Source organism: Eleutherodactylus coqui, chromosome 5, assembly GCF_035609145.1.
Source record: "Eleutherodactylus coqui strain aEleCoq1 chromosome 5, aEleCoq1.hap1, whole genome shotgun sequence".
NCBI classification, from domain to species: Eukaryota; Metazoa; Chordata; class Amphibia; order Anura; family Eleutherodactylidae; genus Eleutherodactylus; species Eleutherodactylus coqui.
The window spans coordinates 156448874-156471571 of NC_089841.1; the positions used below are offsets into that span (position 1 = coordinate 156448874).

Here is a 22698-nt window from a genome sequence, read left to right on the forward strand (position 1 = left end):
GAGCGGGGAGGTACTCGGATAAAGCACATTACTCGGACGAGTAGTGCTTTACCGAGTACGTTCGCTCATCTCTAGCTATGATCGATTCTTTGACCGCTGCTCAGCCAGTCAATGCAGCGCTGGATGAAACAATGCGATGGCTGCGATTTGCCGCAGCTCAGCCAATTCATAAATCCCGCCTCTACAACATGGCGGCTGTTGATTGGCTGAGCAGCGGTGGAAGAACAAATCAACAGCCATCGCATTGGTTCACCCAGCGCTGCATTGATTGGCTGAGCAGTGGTCAAAGATTTATGGATCCCGTAACCAGGAAGTGATGTTTTATGAATGGCCCAGGACTGCAGAAAGTGCATCAGAGCTGTGGAGAGCAGCGGAGGGACCCGGACTTTTGGGGCAAAAATTGATATAAAAGACAAGTCTTATTTTTGGTGAAACACGGTATTACATGGATCTAGCACACAAACTCTTTAGGAGGAGAATACAGACACTCCTCTTATAGTTCCTGATGATGATCACACAGCTCCTGTCACACAGTTATAACAGAGGAGATTATAGCTCACTCTCCTAACTACATACTTCTAGTTTGTAGCTTATTTAGCTAAATATAAAATTATGCTAATAATAATCTAACTGCTTCCCCTGCATGTGAAAATGGTTTCATCTTAGCTAATGTGTGCTGATGCATCATGAGATTTAATATACTGAGAAGACCTCCAGAGTGTGACAGGCAAGCAGGTGAGGAGATCAGGGAACTTTTTTAGAATGTGAATCTTTGTACAAGTCCGCTTTCAGACTAGCATATTGTAGCACATCCGCAATACATATCTGTATTACAGATATGTTACGGATGACATTACAACTGATGTCATGAGTACTTAATCTGTTTTTGCCTCCGTTTATTTATTTTCTTTCTTCTGGACAAATATGGATCTGTATTAGCCCAATAGAAAAAAAAAAAAAGAGAGAGAAGCAAAATGAAGCCAAAAATGGAAAAAAAATAAGCCATGCTTTTTTTTTTTTTTTTTTAAAAGACAGCCGAGAAAAGCAATACATAGATTTACATTAGCTCCATATTAGGGTCCACAAAACATGGACCAAATACAGAGCGAAAATACGCTCATCTGAAAACGGCCTAAGAATTACAAAATATTTCAGCGAGCACGCTCAGTGTTAACCAAAATTTGGGAATGTGAGTGGGAGCCAGTGACAAATACTCAGCGAAGGGCTGAGCGCCATCCGACATCATCCAGCGGAATCAAAATTTGCACTGTACTTTGTAGGACAGAGCTGCCATGTACAATTAATGAGTGCCCGATCATAAGAATTACTTCACCATATGTTTAAAATTAAAAAATTCCATTATAACCTTTTATTTCTTTAACCTCTGTTCTACAAGCTGGCAGCCCAGGATTAATCTTCAGCAGGAAAAGACTTGCTACGTAAGGCAACTTTGGTAAAAATGATTCTCTTTGTGCTGAGCAAAGGCCTGCGTCCTGCCCGGCTCCGCTAATCCGCAGCCTCGTTGTCTTATTAATATTGATTACATGGAGCCAGAGTTCAGCTTGAGGTCTCCCTGTGATGCCAGTCAGTATACAAGGCAGATGGGAGCCTGCAGCCACAATCCCCATATAAATATTTAATAGATACTAGAAGATTCAAAACGGCGCAGTTATAATAAACATTAGAGCTAAAAATGGCCACTTCAGCTACATTGAAAACCTCACATTAAATTCACTCCATCTGCGGAGCAACTATATTCCTAATTATATTAGGTTACATGTATATAGGAATATCACTAGGAGTAGTTACCTCTTGGGAAGATACCAGGATCCATAAAGGTTGCCATGCTGAAATTTGCCAACACAAAGAGGAACATGAGCCCATTGTACACTGGGATAGCTGGGGAGATCTCTCTAGTTAACCAGGGGCACCTGCGGAGGAAGAGAAGGTGCGGAATAAAAGATTACTTCACTGAAAGATGAGGTACAGTAAAATATATACACATATATACACTCAGGATGGGCCACAAGAAAGTAGTCCGCTTCCGGCCCTGGCACCACACTCTTAAAGAGAGCACTTTAAAAGGAAATCTGTCTTTGTTGCCCACGAGAACCAATCACAGTGAAGCTTTCATTTCTTTTATTGCTGAGGTAAAGTGAAAGCTGTGCTGTGATGGGTTGCTATAAGCAGCAAAGAGATTTTCTTTTAGGCCCAATGCCCACAGACAGATTCTTTTCGGCGGAATTCACCGCCAGACGCCCGCCGCGAATTCCGCAGCAACGTCCGTCCATAGCATGTAACGTTAAGTGATTCTTCCCTGCACATGAGCGAAAATCACTTGCGATTTCCGTTCGCGGAGGAAGAATCACAGCATGTTCTATTTGGTGTGGAAAATTTCACGCATGGCTGTCCGATCATTTGGTTCCAAAATGTCAATTTTGAAATTGCCGCAGATCTGCATCATCGCTGGCGCATCATGCCCTGCACTGCGCATGCGCGCTGACCGAGATATTCGCTGTGGATCGCTGACTAAAAGTTAGCAAAAAAAACATTGCTGGCTTCTCATTGCGTGTAAACGCTCCCCGCTCAGTGCCTTATGTAGAAGGTATAGGCACTGAGTGAGAAGCGCGCGATGTCTTGTAGTCTAAACGCTCTGTGCGAGCACTGACGACCTTAGCAGTGACGTTGGCCCGTGTAAAAGGGCCATTAAATTAAAATGACACAAGTCTTTCTGCTCCCCATTTCCCACTTATTACAAGTACTATCTTTTGTTCCTACTTATCAGCCATTTCAGACAAGCAAAGGCAACATTAGATTAGTTGACATTTTACTTTAGAAGTTTGGCTTACAGGTCACTAGAGATACATTTCTATTTCATATACTATTCTAAACAATGTAAAACCAATTAGCGCCTTCACACTAGTGTTTTTATTTGTTTTTGCTGTTCCACCATGGGAACTGCAAAACGGAATGAAAATGCCTCAGTTTTCAGGCCCATAGAAATGTATTGAAGAAGGTGGTCTTCAATTTCAATTCGTTTCTGTATTTTTCTTCTCCATTGTGTTTTCTTTTTTCCACACACTGGATCAAAAAGCGTAGACTGCTACGCTTTTGTTTTCACTTTCGGAAACGGAATACAAATGAATCCTTTTATATGTACTGCAAGACAGCAGTGCTAACAACTGAGCCACCACATGTTCTTTCTTTGCTAGACAAACAGGAGAGCAAGAGGAATAATCACAAAGAGAACATAAAAAGCCAATATAGAGATCACCCTTGGTTAGATATGTATGTTCTCTTTGTGTTGTTGTAAAGCCATGCTGTCGTGTTGGATGCAGTATGTGGTTTAGCATTGTGTTGCTGATATATACAAGGCCCTCCCTGGAAGACATGTTGTCTGGATGGGAGAATATGTGCTTCTAAAACCTCTATATACGGCTCAGCATTGACAGTGCCTTTCTAGATGTATAAGCTGTCCATGCCATAGGCACTAATACAACCCCATACCATCAGAGAGGCAGACTTTTGAACTGTGCGCTGAAAAGAAGCTGGATGGCTTCTCTTCTTGAGTCCGCAGGACACAGCATCCACGGTTTCCAAAAAGAATTTCAAATTTTGAGTCGTCTGATCACAGAACAGCTTTCCTATTTTGCCTCAGGCCATTTTAAACGAGCTTTGGCCCAGATAAAACACTAGTGTTTCTGGATTGTGCTGATATATAGCATGATACAACTTAGGCTGCCTGTCCACGGGCGTAGCGATATCCCGTGGCAGATCTCTGCCGCCGGGGAGCAGGAAACAGCTGACTGTTCTCCGCACTGAGCCTATCTGACAGATAGGCTCACCGCAGAGAATCACAGCAAATTGCAGCATGCTGCGATTTGAATCCCGCGAGCGGAGAATTGCTAGGATTCTCCGCTCGTGAAAGCCGCAGAATCATGCCCGTGTACATGCAGCCTTAAACTTGCATTTGTGGATTGCCTTGCAATTTGTGTTCATAGAGAATGACTTCTAAAAGTATTCTTTAGTACATGAACTTACATGATGTCATTGAATGGCTGTGATTGGTTAACCCAGCACTGGCTTTCATTGGCTGACGCGGAACTGAGTTGGATTCCACATGGATGGCTAATCCCAGGATTAGCGGCCGCAGGCGTATTTGCCGTGGCGAAATTCCGGACAGAATTTCCACGACAAATCCGCCCTGTGTGAACCCAGCCTTACATTTATTTACATTTAACAGTGTCTCCACTTTTTTGAAATAGGGGTAGAATAAAACAATAATGTGCCAGTCTGCAGCTGTCTATTTACTGTGGAACTACAAGTCCATCTGTGCCTGGGCGCCAAAGCAGAAACCTGTATTTCCCAAGTTATAAACCATCAGGTTTTCTGAAGCATGTGTTCTCCTACTCCTGCTAGTTCGTGCATTGTTCCCATCAACATATGGTTCGGTTTTTTTGCAACTGGTAGATGAAGGGACCTGGTACTGTTCATGTAACTGAGAACAGATCTTTGGTATAGTTACAGTACAAAGGCAATTAAAAGCTCTCCCAGGAGGCTAGTAGCTGAACTAAATGGTTGTGACAATTGTAACCTTCTCATATCAGTACAAATGCCTCACGGTCCCTCAAGGACACAGCAAAGCGACCCACTCGCCTGTTCTCAGATTAAATATAACATATGAATGTTGACAGCCGCACAGGAAGGTAAAATTTGCCATATGAATACACACTGCCAGCCGGAGGTCAAATACTGGAGGGACAGGTGTCCATTACGGAAACAACATGCTTGACGAGAAGTAACATTTTGTATCATGTGCTACAAAAGAACAAATAAATATTAAAGCATGTAGTTTAAGGTTGGCTATATTACACAAGAGATAGCAGTCCAGCTAATTCTCCTGTCTCCAGCATAAACATGCGTTTGCCTGAAATGCAAGTTTGCATCCACTAAACAGGGAATAAGCCTTTCACCACGCTGGTAGCAGCTAGAATTCCATGGCATATTACAATCCGATATAACCCTCATATCGGCCATCAGTGACAGTGGAGAGGCCCCGTTAGATCCTTGTCTGCTCCTGACATAGTTGGTGGGGTAGGTGCATTTTCTCTCATGTGTAGGCCAGTTAAAGTGCCTTTATGGAATTGTTCAACTACGGAATGTGCACCAAAATTCTGCAACAATGTACAGTTCAACAAGCCCCATTTACTTACAGTGGGCGAAATCCATAGTGGAATCTATTGACACTGCGGATTTTCACGTGTGTTGCGGAAAAGAAGAGGATTTTCACTGCTTATTTCAATCATTTCATTGGAGCACAGTGAAATTTGAAGACAAAATATGCATTATAATATGCAATTAAGCCATGTGCGAATTTCAATACAGATTTTGGGTTGGATTTACATGTTGAAAATTTCCATTAAGTGTGCACATACTCTAAGGGTATGTCACTTCTTGATATGGAGACTCATTGAAACTTGATTTTCCGCATCAAAATTCTGCATATGGATTTCGCCAATTAACAGGGCGAATTCCACTTACAACTCTTAAAAAAAAACGCAGGTACTGCAAGGCAGAATTTACGTAGAATCTTTACATGTTGAGTTTTGCCGTGTGAACATACCCCAAGGACTGCTTCACACGGCCGTTATTTTGCCTGGATTCATTGCTGAAGACATCCCAGTTCCACTCTGTAGCAGTCCAGTTTCGACACCACAGGAAACAGAGGCGACTGTGGGTGGGTGACAAAGGGTGATATACATAATGGGCACCATGAGACCAAATGTCCTTCAGCCAAGCCCCTGAAAATGGTTCCGGCAGACACAGGGCCTTTAACAATGGTTCCACCTATCTGTGGATGGTGGACAATTAAACATTTGGAGCTGCTCGTGCTTGTTGGATGACCGGACGATCTTCTCTACTGGTGGACAGTCGAGGGCGTCCTGAGCACTGTTGCCTCGTGTGTGTACCCTCACACATCCACTGGTCCCAACACCTCCTCTCTATTAACGGGGTAAAATCTCTTTTATTGCATCATAGAAGCATGTCTAGTGGTCAGCAAGCTCTACGTTAGTGGAAAAAGAGGTAAACTATACACAAGTAGAGAGCTTTTTTAAAGGGCAAAGGGAGGAACCACTTTTAGGGTCTCCGGTGGCAAGACCGTTCATCTAATCATGCCACAACTCCAATCATTTGTATATCTGCCTGAGATGTAACTGCATGCAGAGTTTTGTAGCAAAACAACAACTTCTTCTAGGGGCTGGATTTTTTTTTACAAAGCGTATATATAGTTTATTCATTTAGGACTATAGTATCTTTAGTACAAAACAAGTACTCCTGTCCTTTGTCTTTACCGATACTCAACGCTGTCCGGTATGGTAAAAGTAGACGACGTCTGTTCTGGAAGTCCTGTCCAACTTATTCCTTATCCTTTCACATTTGTAACTCAACATGACTTTTCAGGACAACCCCTTCAAATCACAAGTCTCCCACCCAACGCTGTGTGAGCCAAATCCACCTCCCTCTGTCCTTCTACCATGTCTTTGAAAACAACTCTGCTGCGTGTATGTACCCATACTGCAAACACAGACAACTACTTGCTAGCTGGGATGTCTGTATTATGTATACAGATATATGGGTGTCTAGATTAATGGCTTTCTACTGGTTCATTAAATAGGTTGTTTTGTACGGAGATTGCAAGTTATCCCCTTTTTACAGGACGGGGAAATTTTTTCCCCCTGACAACGCTAATCGCACAGGATAAATAATACATTACTTTGATAGATTTGGACTCTGATGGATGCATTGGGGATCTCTCACACAAGGGATTTTCGTGGGCATATCTTCCACGCAAGGAGCTCACAGCAGTACGCAATGCATTATGTACTACTGCATGCAGACAAATTCCCATACACTAACTTGGTGTGTATGCGCACGTATTCTGCGCCAAGATAGAGCATGTCACGTTATTATTTGTGTGCCATTTCATGCACTGTGTCCGAGAGACACAGCTAAAAGTAATGTAAAATTACCATGGTATAGCATTATACCGTGATCGGACAGACAGTATATTAAGCCATGCCATAGACATGTCTTCATAGGCAATCAGTCATGGTAGCCCTGCAAATGGAAGCTTGCAATCTCACAAAATTTAAAGGGTTAACAGCTATAATCAGCATTCATACTGATCATGGCTATTGTGGGCAGGTGCCAGCTGTCAAAGACAGCCAGCACCCACACTGTATATTGTGGGCTCAGCGACCAATCCAATTCACTTTAATGGAGCTGAGCTGCAATACCACACACAACCCTATGGACGAGGGTGGCGCTGTGTTTGGAATAAAGTAGCTATATTTTTCTAACACAGAAAAACCCCTTTAAACACATATTCAACACCTCAAGCGCAAGGAACGGTGACCCAGCACTACTGCTCTGCACACATGCATGAACCACGGACGGCAGAACATTTTTCTCTTGCCTACACGTCCTTTCCTGCAGACTGAACAGTACGTTCCATTCTGCTAAGCTCCGAGAGAAACGCTCCAACATTTACTAATATATAGAGCAGTAAAATCACAGCATGTTCCCCTTACTGTAGGCGCAGTGACAGTTTAATAACACGGATTTCATCTCATGTAGGCCTTAAAGGCCCTCTAGGTTTTGAACACCAGAAACACCCTATAACATGTGTGGAACTTTGCTTTATGTAGATGAAGCTTGTTTTGCCATTTTTGCCTCAATGTGTGCACCGTAGAGACAAGACCCTCCCAAAGATGGCCGAATTGATTTTTTCCAATTTACTCCACTTAAGACATTTTAAAAAGTCTTACAGTAAATTATGTGCACATTAAAAAAGTATTACTGAAAAATACAACTCAACCTCCAAAAAACAAGCCCTTATGTAGCTATGTAAACAGGAAAAAAAAAAAAAGTGACACGCAAAAACAAAAATGGGAAAAGAACCACGACCTTAAGGAGTTAAAAAGCGTGGTCTATTCTTCAGTAATCAAACCAGTCACCGGAAGTATTAAATGTTCTAAACACACACTACACCAATGTGGAGCAGAACATTTCCAAAAGTGACTGCACTGGAAACAAATTCAATACTCGTAGGAGGAAACACTGCTACTCAAAGTATCAACATGCTAATGCCATGACATCAGTGCTGGAAACTGATACCAAATAGTGAAGAACAACAGCCATCTGCCCAATATGTAAATACTTCATACATGTGTAATTAAGTTATGGAAATAGTCATGCAAAATAACCCGACCTATAACCGCTACAAGGGAAATGTGTTTTCAGGATTTGCAAACTCTGCTTCTTGTCTATAGCAAATGGCCAGTACATGCATACCGTAGTATTCTTACCTGACCGTGGAGCGTGCCCGTTGATCAATACACTCAGCATTGGTTACACAGAAGAGTATAGGCATGTGTCCTCTCGCAAAACATCTGGCACTTTTAAAGAGGCAAAGGATTCTGAAGGGATATATACGGCATTAAAGCAACCTACCGGTTTCAGGACAAAGTTCTGTCCTATGACCAGAGGAGGCTGTATTACCGGCAGCTGCTCTTCTCTACCGTCTCTCCGATCAGTTGATTTCAGACACTTTTTTGACCGTGCAAGATGGTTGCAGCAATTTTCTATCTACCTACTGCCCACTGCTCACTACTCTGATTGGCCAGTACCGACCACATGAGCCGTTCTGGCCACTCGTAGAGCAGGTATGGTTCATTAGTAGTCTAAGGCCATCTGCACACGAACGGGCCAGTTCCCGTATGTAGAATCCCACACTGGAATCCAACCCTGTGCCTGGCCGTTGACCCCATGTACCTGTCAGTTGTTATCTTTATCTGTACTTCGGATGGTCCAGACGGCTCGCTGGACATGTGAAGCACAGATTTTTCCTGCGCCGTTGCCAGGCGATGATGCGGGTCCCGCAACCTTTACACAATGTTAATTGCCGAAGGGCTGTGGGTCGGATGGCTTCAATTGAATGGAAGCCGTCAGTGCGGACATCGCAAAAAATAGAGCATGCTGCGATTTTTCTTCCGTGAGCGGAAAAAAAAAAGAAAGGATTTCCGCTCATGTGCAAGAAAAAGCGATTTTCTATAGCATGCTATGGACGGTATTTGCTGCGGACCCGTGGAGGGTGGGGGTATGGGCGCCTGATCCGGATTCCGCAATGCAGATATGCCTGCGGGCTAACAGTACCAGTGCACTGTTGGCATGCAACGTTGTCCAGTTTAGGATGGATGATGTAAATCTTCAGACATCCAAAAACAAGACCTGGAATTGACGGATCAAAAACGGCAGAAAAGAACTGCAGGTAATGTACCCCCTGCTCCTCCTGTACAGTACTGAATTTTATCACAAGACTGGAAGATCGTTTACCATTGGTCTGTAAAACTGATCACTCTCTTTTTATAGGCGAACCTAAAGTTATGCTGCATAAAAGGTGAGCGATGAAGCTCATTGTTCAGTTTAAACAGCAGCTGTTCAGTAGCGAACGGCCGCTGTGTTATCTCAATCGAGGGGGGGCCGAGAGGAGAGAAATCTCCTGCACTGCCCAACTCCCCTCCTGGCCGCTCTGTGACCCTGCCAGCTCTGCTAGCTCCTGTGCAGGAGCACAAAGACACAGAGACGAGTGTCGGGCATTGTTTGCCCGACACTCGTTCTATGTAAATGGGCCTTTATTAGCATAGAGCTGATCTGGCACCACCATCACTTTCATTGTTCTATTGGAGCAGGGAGTACAATAGAAGGTATAGCTTCTACTGATTTCAATGGGAGTTATACCTTCTCCAATCACTGGGGTTGGTAATTGGTTGCATTACCAATCTGAGCTGCAGCAATGTTTATGGAGGTGTCAACAGCTTAAGGTGCTTTCAAACGAAGCAATTAAAGGGGTTGTCCCGCGAAAGCAAGTGGGGGTATACACTTCTGTATGGCCATATTAATGCACTTTGTAATGTACATTGTGCATTAATTATGAGCCATACAGAAGTTATTCACTTACCTGCTCCGTTGCTGGCGTCCTCGTCTCCATGGAGCCGTCTAATTTCAGCGTCTAATCGCCCGATTAGACGCGCTTGCGCAGTCCAGTCTTCTCCCTTCTGAATGGGGCCGCTCGTGCCGGAGAGAGCTGCTCCTCGTAGCTCCGCCCCGTCATGTGTGCCGATTCCAGCCAATCAGGAGGCTGGAATCGGCAATGGAACGCACAGAGCCCACGGTGCACCATGGGAGAAGACCTGCGGTCCACCGTGGGTGAAGATCCCGGCGGCCATCTTAGCAAGGTAAGTAAGAAGTCAACGGAGCACGGGGATTCGGGTAAGTACTATCCGTTTGTTTTTTTTAACACATGCATCGGGTTTGTCTCGCGCCGAACGGGGGGCCTATTGAAAAAAAAAAAAAAACGTTTCGGCGCGGGACAACCCCTTTAATGTTCAAAAAAATTGTTCAAACGAAGAAAAGTGAACAATAATTGTTTGGTCTAAACGCGAGCCAACGACAAATGATAAATCCTTCACTTTTCATTCGTTGTTTATTTTATGCCGGCATAAAAATCATCGTTGGCTCGTTCACTTGGTTTAAACAGCGCTTGTTCACTCCCACTCATTCGCTATTACAGGGAATGTGAAAGACTGAACTATTCTCGTTTGAACGAGCCAACAATGTATCTGCCGGAACAAACAGGCTGCACAAGAGCAAACGAGCTAACGATGACATCACTTACTCATTGAAATGATAGTCAGCTCGTCTAAAAGGACCCTTTAGTGGGGGTCCCAAGAAAATAGGTCATCAATAACCAAAGGGTAGCAACCCTTCAACAACAGTCATAACTTTGCTTTGCATTGTACTTTATGTTCTTCATCATTTAGTATCACAGTCATAACGGCTGTACTAACAGTGAATAGCAAATAGAACATGTCTGTCAAATAATGAAAAGCAATGTCAGATTTATAAAAAAAAAACGAGTTCCAAATTCACATCTGTTCTAACATGGTAAGTACTGAATGAGTTAAGAACTTGGTGCACAGAACAGCAAAGTCCTCCTATGAAAGGCCAGCAACCCACACATGGAGCAAACAATACATGTGCAGGCGGATCTTACGCACTGTCTTGCTACATTAAGAATGCCTAACAGATTAGTACTGAAGGGTCACTCTAAAAGAAGGTGAAGTCCCTAGCATTTCCTTAATTAACCTTTATTGTGCACTCTCTCAGTCTGGGTCCAAAAATTATTTGCAATTATTTACTACAAATATGTACTGACCTAAGGTATCACCCAGTCTACAGATTAATCACTTTAGATATAATTAAAGTGAGTTACAAAGCATTACCAAAGAAAAATGACCACCATTTGGCCTTTCCAATATGGTGTATTCTCCCCTCCCTTTACTGCCATGTTGGCTCTCTTCACTGTTGCATTTTCCTGTTCCAGCAGGGTCCAGTCAGTTTTTAACAGCGAGACTAGTTTAATTTGCAGAGCTATACTTGAAGAGTTCGGGGAAAGAACAAAGTCCACTTTTTTACATGAAACAAAAAAAAAAAGGAATTTTGTACATTATTGTTGTAGTCTGCATTTTTCTTTTACCATGTTTCCCCTGAAAATAAGACAGTGTCTTATATTAATTTTTGTTCAAAAAGCTTTAACTTTTTTACATGTATTACTGCCTGGACACTATTTAATTTGACTTTTTAACTGTTAGCAGGGCTTAATTTTGGAGTGAGGCTTATATTTCAAGCACCCTCAAAAAGCCTGAAAAATCATTTTGCATCCTCAAAAATTCTGGAAAATCATGCTATGTCTTATTTTCAGGGAAACAGGGTAACTCCTACATAATTGCTATGACAGAATGCCACAGTCAGGTAATAATCCTAGATGATGATTAAGGGAAAGATAAAAATGCTTTCTTTTTATTCTATGGTTATCCAGTCATTGTTATAAAGAGTTGTATAAAAGGTCTGACATTGACTTGCAGAAAGCAAGAGGTATTGTTCCATCTTCTTTATTTGCATATTTCCCAGAAGAGCATGGATGCCTTATAAGTCTCCTCACTCACCTTCCAGGTGTCTCTTCACACACCTTCTAGATGCTCTCCTTAAGGAGAGAGGATACCCTTCCCAAATTTTCTTCTGTAACTTGCAGCAGCGTTTTCAACTTTAAAATGTTTCATGCCTGTATTACAATGTTCAAAATTCCATTTCAATGTATACTTTAGGCTTGACAAATTGTTAAACTTTAAAATTAAAATGATCAATTTTGAATTAAAGTGAAATCTGATCATTCTTTCTCCTGGCCCTGCACTTTGTCAACAATAACCGAACGCTGATGGAAAGCTAACGGACCTCGACCCACCAGTTTTTAGGGTTCCATTGGGAGCAAAAGCCATGATACTAGCAAAATCTAAAGGCCCATTTAGAAGGGACGAGTGTCGGGCAAACGAAGCCCAGCATTCATCCCTGCACATACTCACTCTTGTGCTGCTGCATGGGAGCTAGCATCGCTGACTCACAGCGGGGCAGCAGGAGGAGATTTCTCTCCTAGCGCTCCCCCGCCCCTCTCCATTGCCTTAACATGTTATTTACACTGAGAGGATCAGCTTATCGTCCATCGTTTATGCTGCATTACAGCGAAAAATTCAGTGTCATTTGCCCGACACTCATCCCGTCTAAATGGGCCTTAAGGGTCCTTTTACAAGGCAAGATAAATTGAAACCAGCATTGACTCAGTGATTGTATATAGTTTGCTTAGCAGCATTGACGCTGAACAATAATTGGGTAGTTTTGATCGTTTATTCGAACATAACCACACCTCTAGTCAACCCTTCTGCTACAGCTTTCTATTCAGCAAATTGTTACAACTCCAGTCTACATAAAAGGATTTGCAGCAGACGAATGAGGATTTTTAAGGGCCTTTTACGCTGGACTGTAGGGCGCCAAAGGCTTCCTATCCATGGGCGAGAAAAATCGCCTGCGGATCACGCTCTGTAAAGCTTTCCATAAGGTTACTATAGAAAGCGCAGCACCGGCATCCACAAGCGGACAATCATAGCGATTCTCCGCTCGCGGCATTTAAATCGCAGCATGCTGTGATTGCTGTGATTCTCCGTGGTGTGCCTATCTATTAGATAGGCTCATCTCGGAGACCTGTCAGCTCTCTCCTCTCCTATCCTGCGGCGGAATATCACTCGCGATATTCCACCTTGGCCGTGGACAGGGGGCCTAAGTGTTCCACACTATCCCAGCGATAATAGCTCAGTGACTGGAGGCGGTGCAGCCCGGAAATCTTTCCCGCCCGCCTGCCTCTATTCACAGTAAGCATAAATGCATGACTGCCAGTTTACACAGAATGATGAAGCGGTAGACCAACAATGATTTTATAGGTCTGCATGAAAGATCTGCAATTTAATGCTGGGTGTTCTTTCACTGCAAGCATTTACATCTAACAATTATCATGCAAACCACTTAATCTAACAAGTAGTTTGCACAATAATCGTACTGTGTAAAAGGGCCTTTAGGTCTGCGTGAAAGCGCCAATCAGCGATAATACGCACACATTTACTCCTAATAATTACCATGCGCTCTATCTAACATTTATTCACACAATTGTAGTAATGTGTAAAAGGGCCCTAAGAGTCCTCGGGTAAACTAACAACTCTGTGTACGTGTAGAATATTTATGTCTCGCAATTATTGTTGGAAAGGGCCAACAAAAATGATTGTGCCCCTCTCCCCTCAGTTTTAAAGGGATTATACCAGAATTTCATGCCATAGGTTAGGGGATAACTTTCTTATTAGTGGGGGTGTCACCGCTGAGACTCTTGCCGATCTTGAGAACAGTACTCCTGTGTCTCCCTCTCCTACCACGGTAGGGCACATGCATGGTCAGTGCTCCATTCATTTCAATGTGGCTGACGTATGCGGGTGCCGCTCAGGTATCTCAACATTCACATTGAAAGTGAATGGAGCGCTGATGTGCTAGCATGACCGGCGCTTCATTCAGTCTCCTCGTCACTGCAGGGTGTGCAGTAATCCCGCAGTGAGGATAACGGGAGACACGGGACCCCCGTTCTGCAGATCGGCGTGGCTCTTAATAATGATACCCGCCCTGATCAGCAAGTTATCCACTTTTCTGTGGATAACTTGAAATTCTGGTACAACCTCTTTAATACCCACACAGAAGACGAAATAAACAGGTCTTTTATCAGTCATTTTGCTATTTGTCCATATTTTCACTGGACAATAGGAACAATTAGGGCAATTATCACCCTGTTAACAAGTCCCTTAATATTATTCTTTCCATGATAGCACAGAATGTATTCATAGATTTAAATTAGTCACTTTCAATGCGTTCCTGCACTTTATCACTGCCAGGGACCAAAGTAACTGACCATCAATAGCCACTTCACTCATCTTAAGGATCTTGATCACACAGGCAGGATGTCTCTTCTAAAGTCAGTAGAGAAATAACAAATCTAGAAAATGCTGTAATGCCATCAAAATCACAACAATAAATAATGCTGTTATTAGTAACTCAAGACATCTCAATTTACTAACATTCTGCAAGTTTCTGCTATGCCACATTGCCTAAGCCCTATAGTTTGGCTCAGTCTAAGATTCTTTTACAGGAGAAAAAAAAAAAAAAAAAAAATGCTTCAGTTTTCTTATGGCATTTTTCTGACACAATACTGTTCTTTTGTGCAGGTGTTTGCTTCATTGACTTCAATAGGTTTGTCAGTATGCCTACAAAAAGGTCTGGAAAAGATGCCATATCTTCTGTGTATAAACCTGTGCATGCTTATAAACTAATCAAACTATAAACTATCAGCAAATATTTGCCCACAGCGTTTAACAAAAGAAAAAAAAAAACAAAACATGCAAAAAACCCAGTTGTCAAGCACTGTATGCTTATGTTCCCCAGCTCTACAACAATAAAACCTTTGTACTCCTTGTATTCATGGTTCAGTTATACTAATAATGTCTACATTGAAGCTTATGTCCATGACATACTTTCTTTTAACGCTACCAAGAAGTGTGAATACAGTGACCTTCCCCTACGCATGGGGTGGCATTCAGGTACCGTCATGTGACAAGTACGGCTGTGTTTGCAAGCCCCTCTTTGTCATGATACATTATGCTTTTATTTCTTTTCTATACTTCTCTGGTAGCAACATATTTCACTAGAATGAAAAATAAGCAAACAAAAGGAAACAAACACAGTTGTGGCCCGATACTAAGTTGCAATACTTCAAACTTGCTCAACTGAATGTACTTCATTTGTTGCTCTTCATGATCTGATTAGCAAGGCTGAGCTCCCCATCAAGCAAATATTTATGACCTAGACGAAGGTTAATGAAGAAAAATCTGACACTCAGTGTTTAGAAATATTACTTAGATTTGGATTTCATTTACACAATCCACAGTCAGAATTAGTTGGTCGTTTCATCAAATAATCAGGATTTCCCAAGTAAACATCTAAAGGTCCATTCACTGTAAACCGGAATCATTCAAAGATTGAGTGACTCCTTTTTACACGGCCGTCAGTCGCTTAGCTTTTACGCAAGCTAAAAACCAAGGGAATCTGACAAACGAGCACTTCGTTGCTCAGTGCAGTCATCGGCCGCTTGTACATTGGACGACTATCACCAAAATTTGTTGTCTCCATTGATTATTTGGGCAATAATTGCCCCGTGTGAAGGTACCTTTAGGGTGCCTTCACACTGGCGAGAAAATCTAGTGATTTTCCCATGCTGCAAGAGTGAATGAAAACGCATGATTATGAAATAAATGAATGTCAATGGTTTCATTCTCATTTGCAACATTTTCACTTCTGTGATGACCAGCCCCATTGAAAGCAATGGAAGAAGATCGCAAACCTCTGCTGCAGCTGTTACAGCTGCAGCAGGGGATTCCTTCATCCAGGAGTTTCATCTTGATTTCAGCAGCACCGTCCCCATTGAAAACTTAGAGAGAACACTGTGATCCCCTGCCGCTGCTGTGACGACAGCAGCAAGGAATTCCTTCATCCTCGCCAGGAGTTCCCTCATCATGGAACACGGTGACAGCAGTGGCAGAAGATTGTGATGTTCTCAATATGTTTTCAAGGTTTCACCTTGAAAACAAGGTGAAACCTTTGGATGAAAGAATTCCCTGTTGCAGCTCTCACAGCTACAGCAGGGGATTGCGATCTTCTCCCATTGCTTTCAATGGGGCTGGCGCTGCTGCCACCCCATTGAAAGCAATGGGATGAAGGGAACCCCTGTAGTAATGCGAGGTTGTTTTCACATGAAAACGCCTCACATCCACGGCCCGATAGTGCTTTCGCCAATGTGCAGGAACCCTTACTGATACAGAAATACAGCAAAAAGAAGCAGCTTTCTTTGCTTCTAATCCATACCAGTAAAATGTTTACGGATTATCTGATGAAGGTCTTAAATTGACCGAAATGTCAAATGAATTTTGACTGAGGACTGCATAAATTAAATAAAAATCTAAATATTTCTGCAATATTAATCAGTGCCAGGTTTTTTTTCATTAGGCTTACATTAGGGTTGGGACCCTAACCTAGCACCAAAGTAGTACCACCTGTTGTTCTGTTTCTGTTCCAAGATTAGGCTACAAGTATTAAGGGCCATTTACATGGGACAATTATCGCTCAAAATTTGTTTTAACTAACGAAATCGTTCCATGTGAATGCAAAAAAATTGTTTACTATTCATTCACTTTTGTGGCTGTAGTCCGAGACTGGATTTACACGGGCGATGAAATTGCGCGGGATTTGTGCATTGTGAAACACACAAATATGAACCCCAATCTTTTGGATGAGGTCATACGCATAAGCGATGCGAGAGACAAATCGTGGCATGTTCGATCTTGTGTGTGCTCTTGCATTGCAGCACTCAATGTCATCACAGGGGCTGACGGCAGCAGCGCCAGCCCCATTGAAAGGAATGAGAGAAACTCTGTGATCCTCTGCCGTGGCTGTGACAACCACACCGGGGAATCCTTGCACCCCCCAAGTGGCTGTTTTGCCATGAAAACGCCTCGCATCCACAGGGCTTTTACGTGGATGGCGAGGGCGGTTTGGGGATGGGATTCACGGCCGCGTGAAGTTAGCCTTTTTATACAGGCAAGAATTGCCATTCAAGATGCAATGAAATCTGCTGCTGCGGAATTCCCTTCCAAAATCTGCAGGCCTAACTGCAGATCTGGATGCGGAACTGCAGGCAGGTTTTAAGTCATTTTCTATTCTGCATCACAATCCACAGGTAGCCTGCAGATTTGGGTGCGGAATTAACTGCGGCTTGTGGCGTGTCCTGTTTGCTAATTTCGGCCTGTGTAAAAGGTACATTGGGGGAATCACACATAAAATGAAGCCCCATAGAAACAGGTCAATCCACCTTTAAAACAATCTTAACCTGGTCTCAACTTTGCCCTTCCTCTCAGAGGATTTGAATGAATTAATGCTGCTAGACTCACTGGAAATTATTTTCCAGTCTTTATCTCCAGTGAATATGAAGGAAAATCTGCAGAGACACACGACTTATTTTTAAATATACATATCCTATGAACTGGTTATGAAATGTGAAGTGACTCAGGCCCACATGACAAGTACTGCATGCATCATGGTGTAGAGAAACACCAACAGAATGACAATGCCTCCCAGCCTCCATGGACTACTAACTCTCCTAGGGGGGTATGGATACAGGTGAGGATAATTTGCAGACTCCATTATTTGGCAGAAACAACTATAAAGGTGCTTTTACAGGAGCGCTGCCAGGCTGTACTTAGACTTGCAATCAGGCCAGCAATTAGCGGTAAACCGTAAGCACTAGCGGTGGATACTCACATACTAGCACTCTATGGGTGCTCATACAGCTACAGGTTTTCATCAGGTTTGGTTCAGGTTGTTTGATAAGAGGTTTTAAAGCCAAAGCCAGGAGTAGATTATAAAAGGAGATATAAAAGACAAATACTACTTCCTTTTTTTGTATTCACTCCTGGTTTTAACTTCAAAAACTGGAGCACAAAACCTGATCAAAAACTAAAAGGAGAGGGGATATGCAAGAGCTGAGGCGGCCCACTACCCCCTTTGAGAATTTATGCACCTCAACCCCCACAGATCAACATAAAATCTCAAATCTATATCGGATGCTCCTAACCGAAGACACACGACATTGTAACAGAGCGCTGGAGCGGGAGTGGGAGGGGGAACTGAACACCATACCCTCAGAGGAGTCATGGGCAAAGGCCTATACATTAACCCACAAAATAAACATGTCCAGCAAACTACAAGAATTAAACTATAAAATCTTAACACGTTGGTACCAGACACCTGCGAGATTGGCGAGAATATTCCCCCAGTATCCGGATACCTGCTGGAGATGCACGACGGGAACTGGAACACTCACACACATCTGGTGGGGGTGTCCACTGATCTGTCCTCTTTGGCGGGAGATCAACTCCCTCTACACTGCAATTAGTAGGAATCAAATACAGCTGACTCCTGAGATTGCATTACTTTCAATGTTCCCGGGCTCCCAGAAGCAAGCAAAAGGTTCTCTATTGAGATTTTTCATTCAAGCAATGCGCCTGGTAATCCCAAAAAAATGGAAGTCATCAACTCCCCCCTCCAGGCTAATGTGGTTGGAGGAGTTAGATCACATAAAATATATGGAGGAGCTTTGTGCCAGAGACGAGATGAAACTAGAGAATTTCCAAGCCACCTGGACGCTATGGAATCAGTTCCGTTTCTCCCAAGACTTAGGCCCATGGCTTGAAAGGGGGTCACTCCCCAACACAAACACAACCAATGACCCTTCGGATACTACCAGACCCTGAAAACGTAACCCTCAAATCAAGATACGAGATGACTTCCCCCCCCCCCCCCCCTCTTCTCTCCTCTCGCCCCTGACCAAGCCTCCCCCCCCCCCCACTCTCAACATTCCAGCCCTCTTTACTTCCCCCCCTTCTTTCCTCAATCTTTCTTCATAAGAAGCTGTTATATTAGATATGTTTAAGTTTTCTTTTTCTCAGTTTAACCAATCAGTAACTGAAGCTAGAGTTACCAGAAATTAATCTGAGAGGTTATAAGCTATGAATGTTGATAGCAGAGTTCATACTTGTATTTAAAAAAAAAAAAAAAAAAAAAAAGAGTCTGTTTCAAAGAATAAGACAGAAAACTAGACAAAGGAAGACAATTGAGGTTAATGTAAGAATGTTTGATGAAAATGACACCACAATTTTGTAATTTTCATATCTGCATAACAGACAAAATAAAAAACTTTTGAACCAAAAAAAAACTAAAAGGAGTATAGGCAGGCTCGGGCTGGATTCACACGGGCGTATATCAGTTAGATTTTCACGCCTGTGAGATATACGCTGCCCCTCTGATGCATTGGTTAACAATTAGAGATGAGCGAGTATACTCGCTAAGGCACATTACTCGAGCGAGTAGTGCCTTAGCCGAGTATCTCCCCGCTCATCTCTAAAGATTCGGGGGGCCGGGGGAGAGCGAGGAGGAACGGAGGGGAGGTCTCTCTCTCCCTCTCTCCCATCCCCGCTCCTCCCTGCTCCCCGCCGCAACTCACCTGTCACCGGTGCCAGCCCCCGAATCGTTAGAGACGAGCAGGGAGATACTCGGCTAAGGCACTACTTGCTCGAGTAATGTGCCTTAGTGAGTATACTCGCTCATCTCTATTTACAATTCATCAGTTCACATGAGCATATTTCCGCAGTGTAAAAGCACTCGCCGGCCAAGATAGTGCATTTCGGCCAGGCGCTTTTACGCCACCTCGGCTGCATAGACTCCTATGGGAGCCTATGACAGCTGCCCAAGAAGGGAGGTGGGAGGGAGTTTGGCTAGTTTCTAAGCTCCCGCTTAGCACAGTAGCTCGCACCCAGTCCTGCTTCTTCCCATTGCTGAGAGCTGGAGAGCGAAGGGGGAGACAGCTTAGCAGAGCTAAACGGTCTTCCCCTGCCCAGCGGTATTGCGGGCTCAGCGTATATGCGTCGGGCCAGCGCCATCTCAACAGGGGCACAAAGTTAGATTTGCCCATTCACGCATTTATACTTCACCGGTGGGCGAATGTAAAAATGCAGGTGGCTGTGTGAATAAGCCCTAAGACCGCCTTCACACAAGCTGCAAACACTGCAGAAATTCCCCAGCGATCACAGTAACGCTGTGTGAAGGAGATTTCAGATATCTTCTTCAAATGATGTGGACATTTTCTACAGCGAATTGCAGCATTATTATTTTTTTAAAGCCGCGGATCCTAATCTGCAGCATGTTTATTTATGCCACGGAATTCAACCCTTGAAATGCAAGAGTTAAATTCCGCAGCTGATCCGCAATTAAAAACACATCCAAAATCTGCACCATTTAGGTGCGGTTCTGGCCAACGCAAATTTATTAGTGGAATTGCTGTGAGTATTCCCTTGTGGAATCCCCGTGTGTAGGTACCCTTACAGTCAAATGGCCTAGTGCTGTATAGTCTTATGAATATTGTCTTAATTTGCTATAAATTAGACCATGATCACATAAGTGTATAGTCATAGTGTATTAAGCGCATAACACACTGTACCAACCTCCCATATTTTGCCATGTTGCCGCTCACGCGAATTGCGCAAGGTACTCACACAAGAAAAATCACAGCATGTTCAATCTGGATGATTATTACGCACCCCTGGGCGAATCGCGGCACGCAGCAAGTGCGCATTGTCATTGTGTACTTGCTGTGTTCCACACTATCTTACATGTCCCACATGCAGTGAATTACAGCCATTTATGCCCGGCCTTATTAGAATTTTAGATTTAGCAAGACTTCATCACATGCTGCAGAAAGACTGCAACTATCTCAAAGCATATGTGTGATATCCTGTCCATATTTGCAGCAGAAATACTGTTTTGAAGCAGAAGCTGAAATATGTGTGAAAGTCATAAGCGTATTTATTTTTTTGGTGCAGCGATGTGCGTTAGGGCTTATTCACACGAGTGTATATGGGCCGCCGTTTTCACGGCCGCCCATTATATGCTATTATCTGATACATTGGATTCCAATGCATCAGATCACATAGACGTATTCCTGTGGTGTAAAAGCGCCCGGTTTGCCAATATAGCGCCAGGTGCTTTTACACCAGGCAGGAAAGATAGTCCTGGAACTATCTTTCTGCCCCGAATATGTCGGCTGCTGCATAGACTTTTATGGGAGCCTGTGACAGCAGCCGGAGAAGGGAGGTGGGAGGGAGTTTAGCAGCGTGACCCTCCCCCTTTTTTCCTCTGGCTGTTTGCAATGGATGGGGGCAGGACAGAGGTGGAGCTAAGCTCTGTCTCTCCCATTGCTGGCTGCAGACAAGGGGCGGGGGCTTAGCTCCACCCTGCTTCCTCCCAATGCAAACAGCTAGAGGGGAGAAGAGAGGAGGCGAGCCGGTGAGGGGGCTCCCCGCCCAACGGCATTGCGGCGGGCCTGGGTTGTCTGAATGGGTGCACAAACGTGCGCTGGCGGGCGCACATAAAAAACGCTTACGGCTGTGTGCTAGGTGCCTTAAAAGAATGAAGAAGAGAGTACAGACAACATTACTGCTCACCTCAAATGAGGAAGAGCAATGAACGTCTAATTTTAACAAGCTGTCATTCCTTCTGCATGTTGAATTGTGAATCACACATGAATTAGATTTGTACTTTGCCGTTTAAGATGACCTGACACCGACTTTAAAAGCTGTGATGCCAATTGGAGATTTTTAATTTACGGGAGAACAGATCCATCATCCAGTATGCCATGAAACATGTTGTGCTACAGTATGAAAGCAGAGGTGCCCAGATATACAGTATGGCCCTATAGATGTCACAATCCAAAACATGTTCTGTAAGATACATGACGCTAATGATTTAAAGGGGTTGTCCCGAGAAAGCAAGTGGGGTTCAGCACTTCTGTATGGCCATATTAATGCACTTTGTAATATACATCGTGCATTAAATATGAGCCATACAGAATTTATTCACTTACCTGCTCCGTTGCTGGCGTCCCCGTCTCCATGGTGCCGTCTAATTTCAGCGTCTAATCGCCCGATTAGACGCGCTTGCGCAGAGGGGTCTTCTCCCTTCTCTCGGGTCTCGGCACGAGCGGTGTTCTGGCTCCGCCCCCTTCTACACGTCATCGCGTAGCTCCGCCCCGTCACGTGCCGATTCCAGCCAATCAGGAGGCTGGAATCGGCAATGGACCGCACAGAGCCCACGGTGCACCATGGGAGAAGACCCGCGGTGCATCGTGGGTGAAGATCCTGGCGGCCATCTTAGTAAGGTAAGGAAGAAGTCGCCGCAGCGCGGGGATTCGGGTAAGTACTAAATGTTTTGTTTTTTTTAACACATGCATTGGGTTTGTCTCGCGCAGAACAGGGGGCCTTTTGAATTAAAAAAAAACCCGTTTCGGCGCGGGACAACCCCTTTAAATGGGGCAGAATTATTCTGCACTCAGCACCATTAGATGTCAGTTGAAAGAATAAAATCTGCTGCATATTTATGCCAAGAGCAGTGTTCAAAATATGCCACATGTGAAGGTACCCATAGGGCGCTTTCAAACGGAAGGAATTATTCTGTATTCTGCACCCAGATTTTGTACTTCTCAGTGCAGATTTTGATGCAGAACCAACATGGCTTGAATGGGTCGGCAATTCTGCATCAAAATCTAAAATG

General features: G+C 43.7%; 1 protein-coding gene across 1 annotated transcript in view; it reads right to left on the bottom strand.

The window, feature by feature from the left end:
- The window catches only part of ZDHHC8 (zinc finger DHHC-type palmitoyltransferase 8), an 82024-nt gene that overhangs the window by 35587 nt on the left and 23739 nt on the right, over positions 1-22698 (bottom strand). The window contains exon 2 of the mRNA XM_066603454.1: positions 1810-1931. Within this exon, the coding sequence (XP_066459551.1) occupies positions 1810-1931 (122 nt within the window). The remainder of the gene's footprint in view (positions 1-1809; positions 1932-22698) is intronic.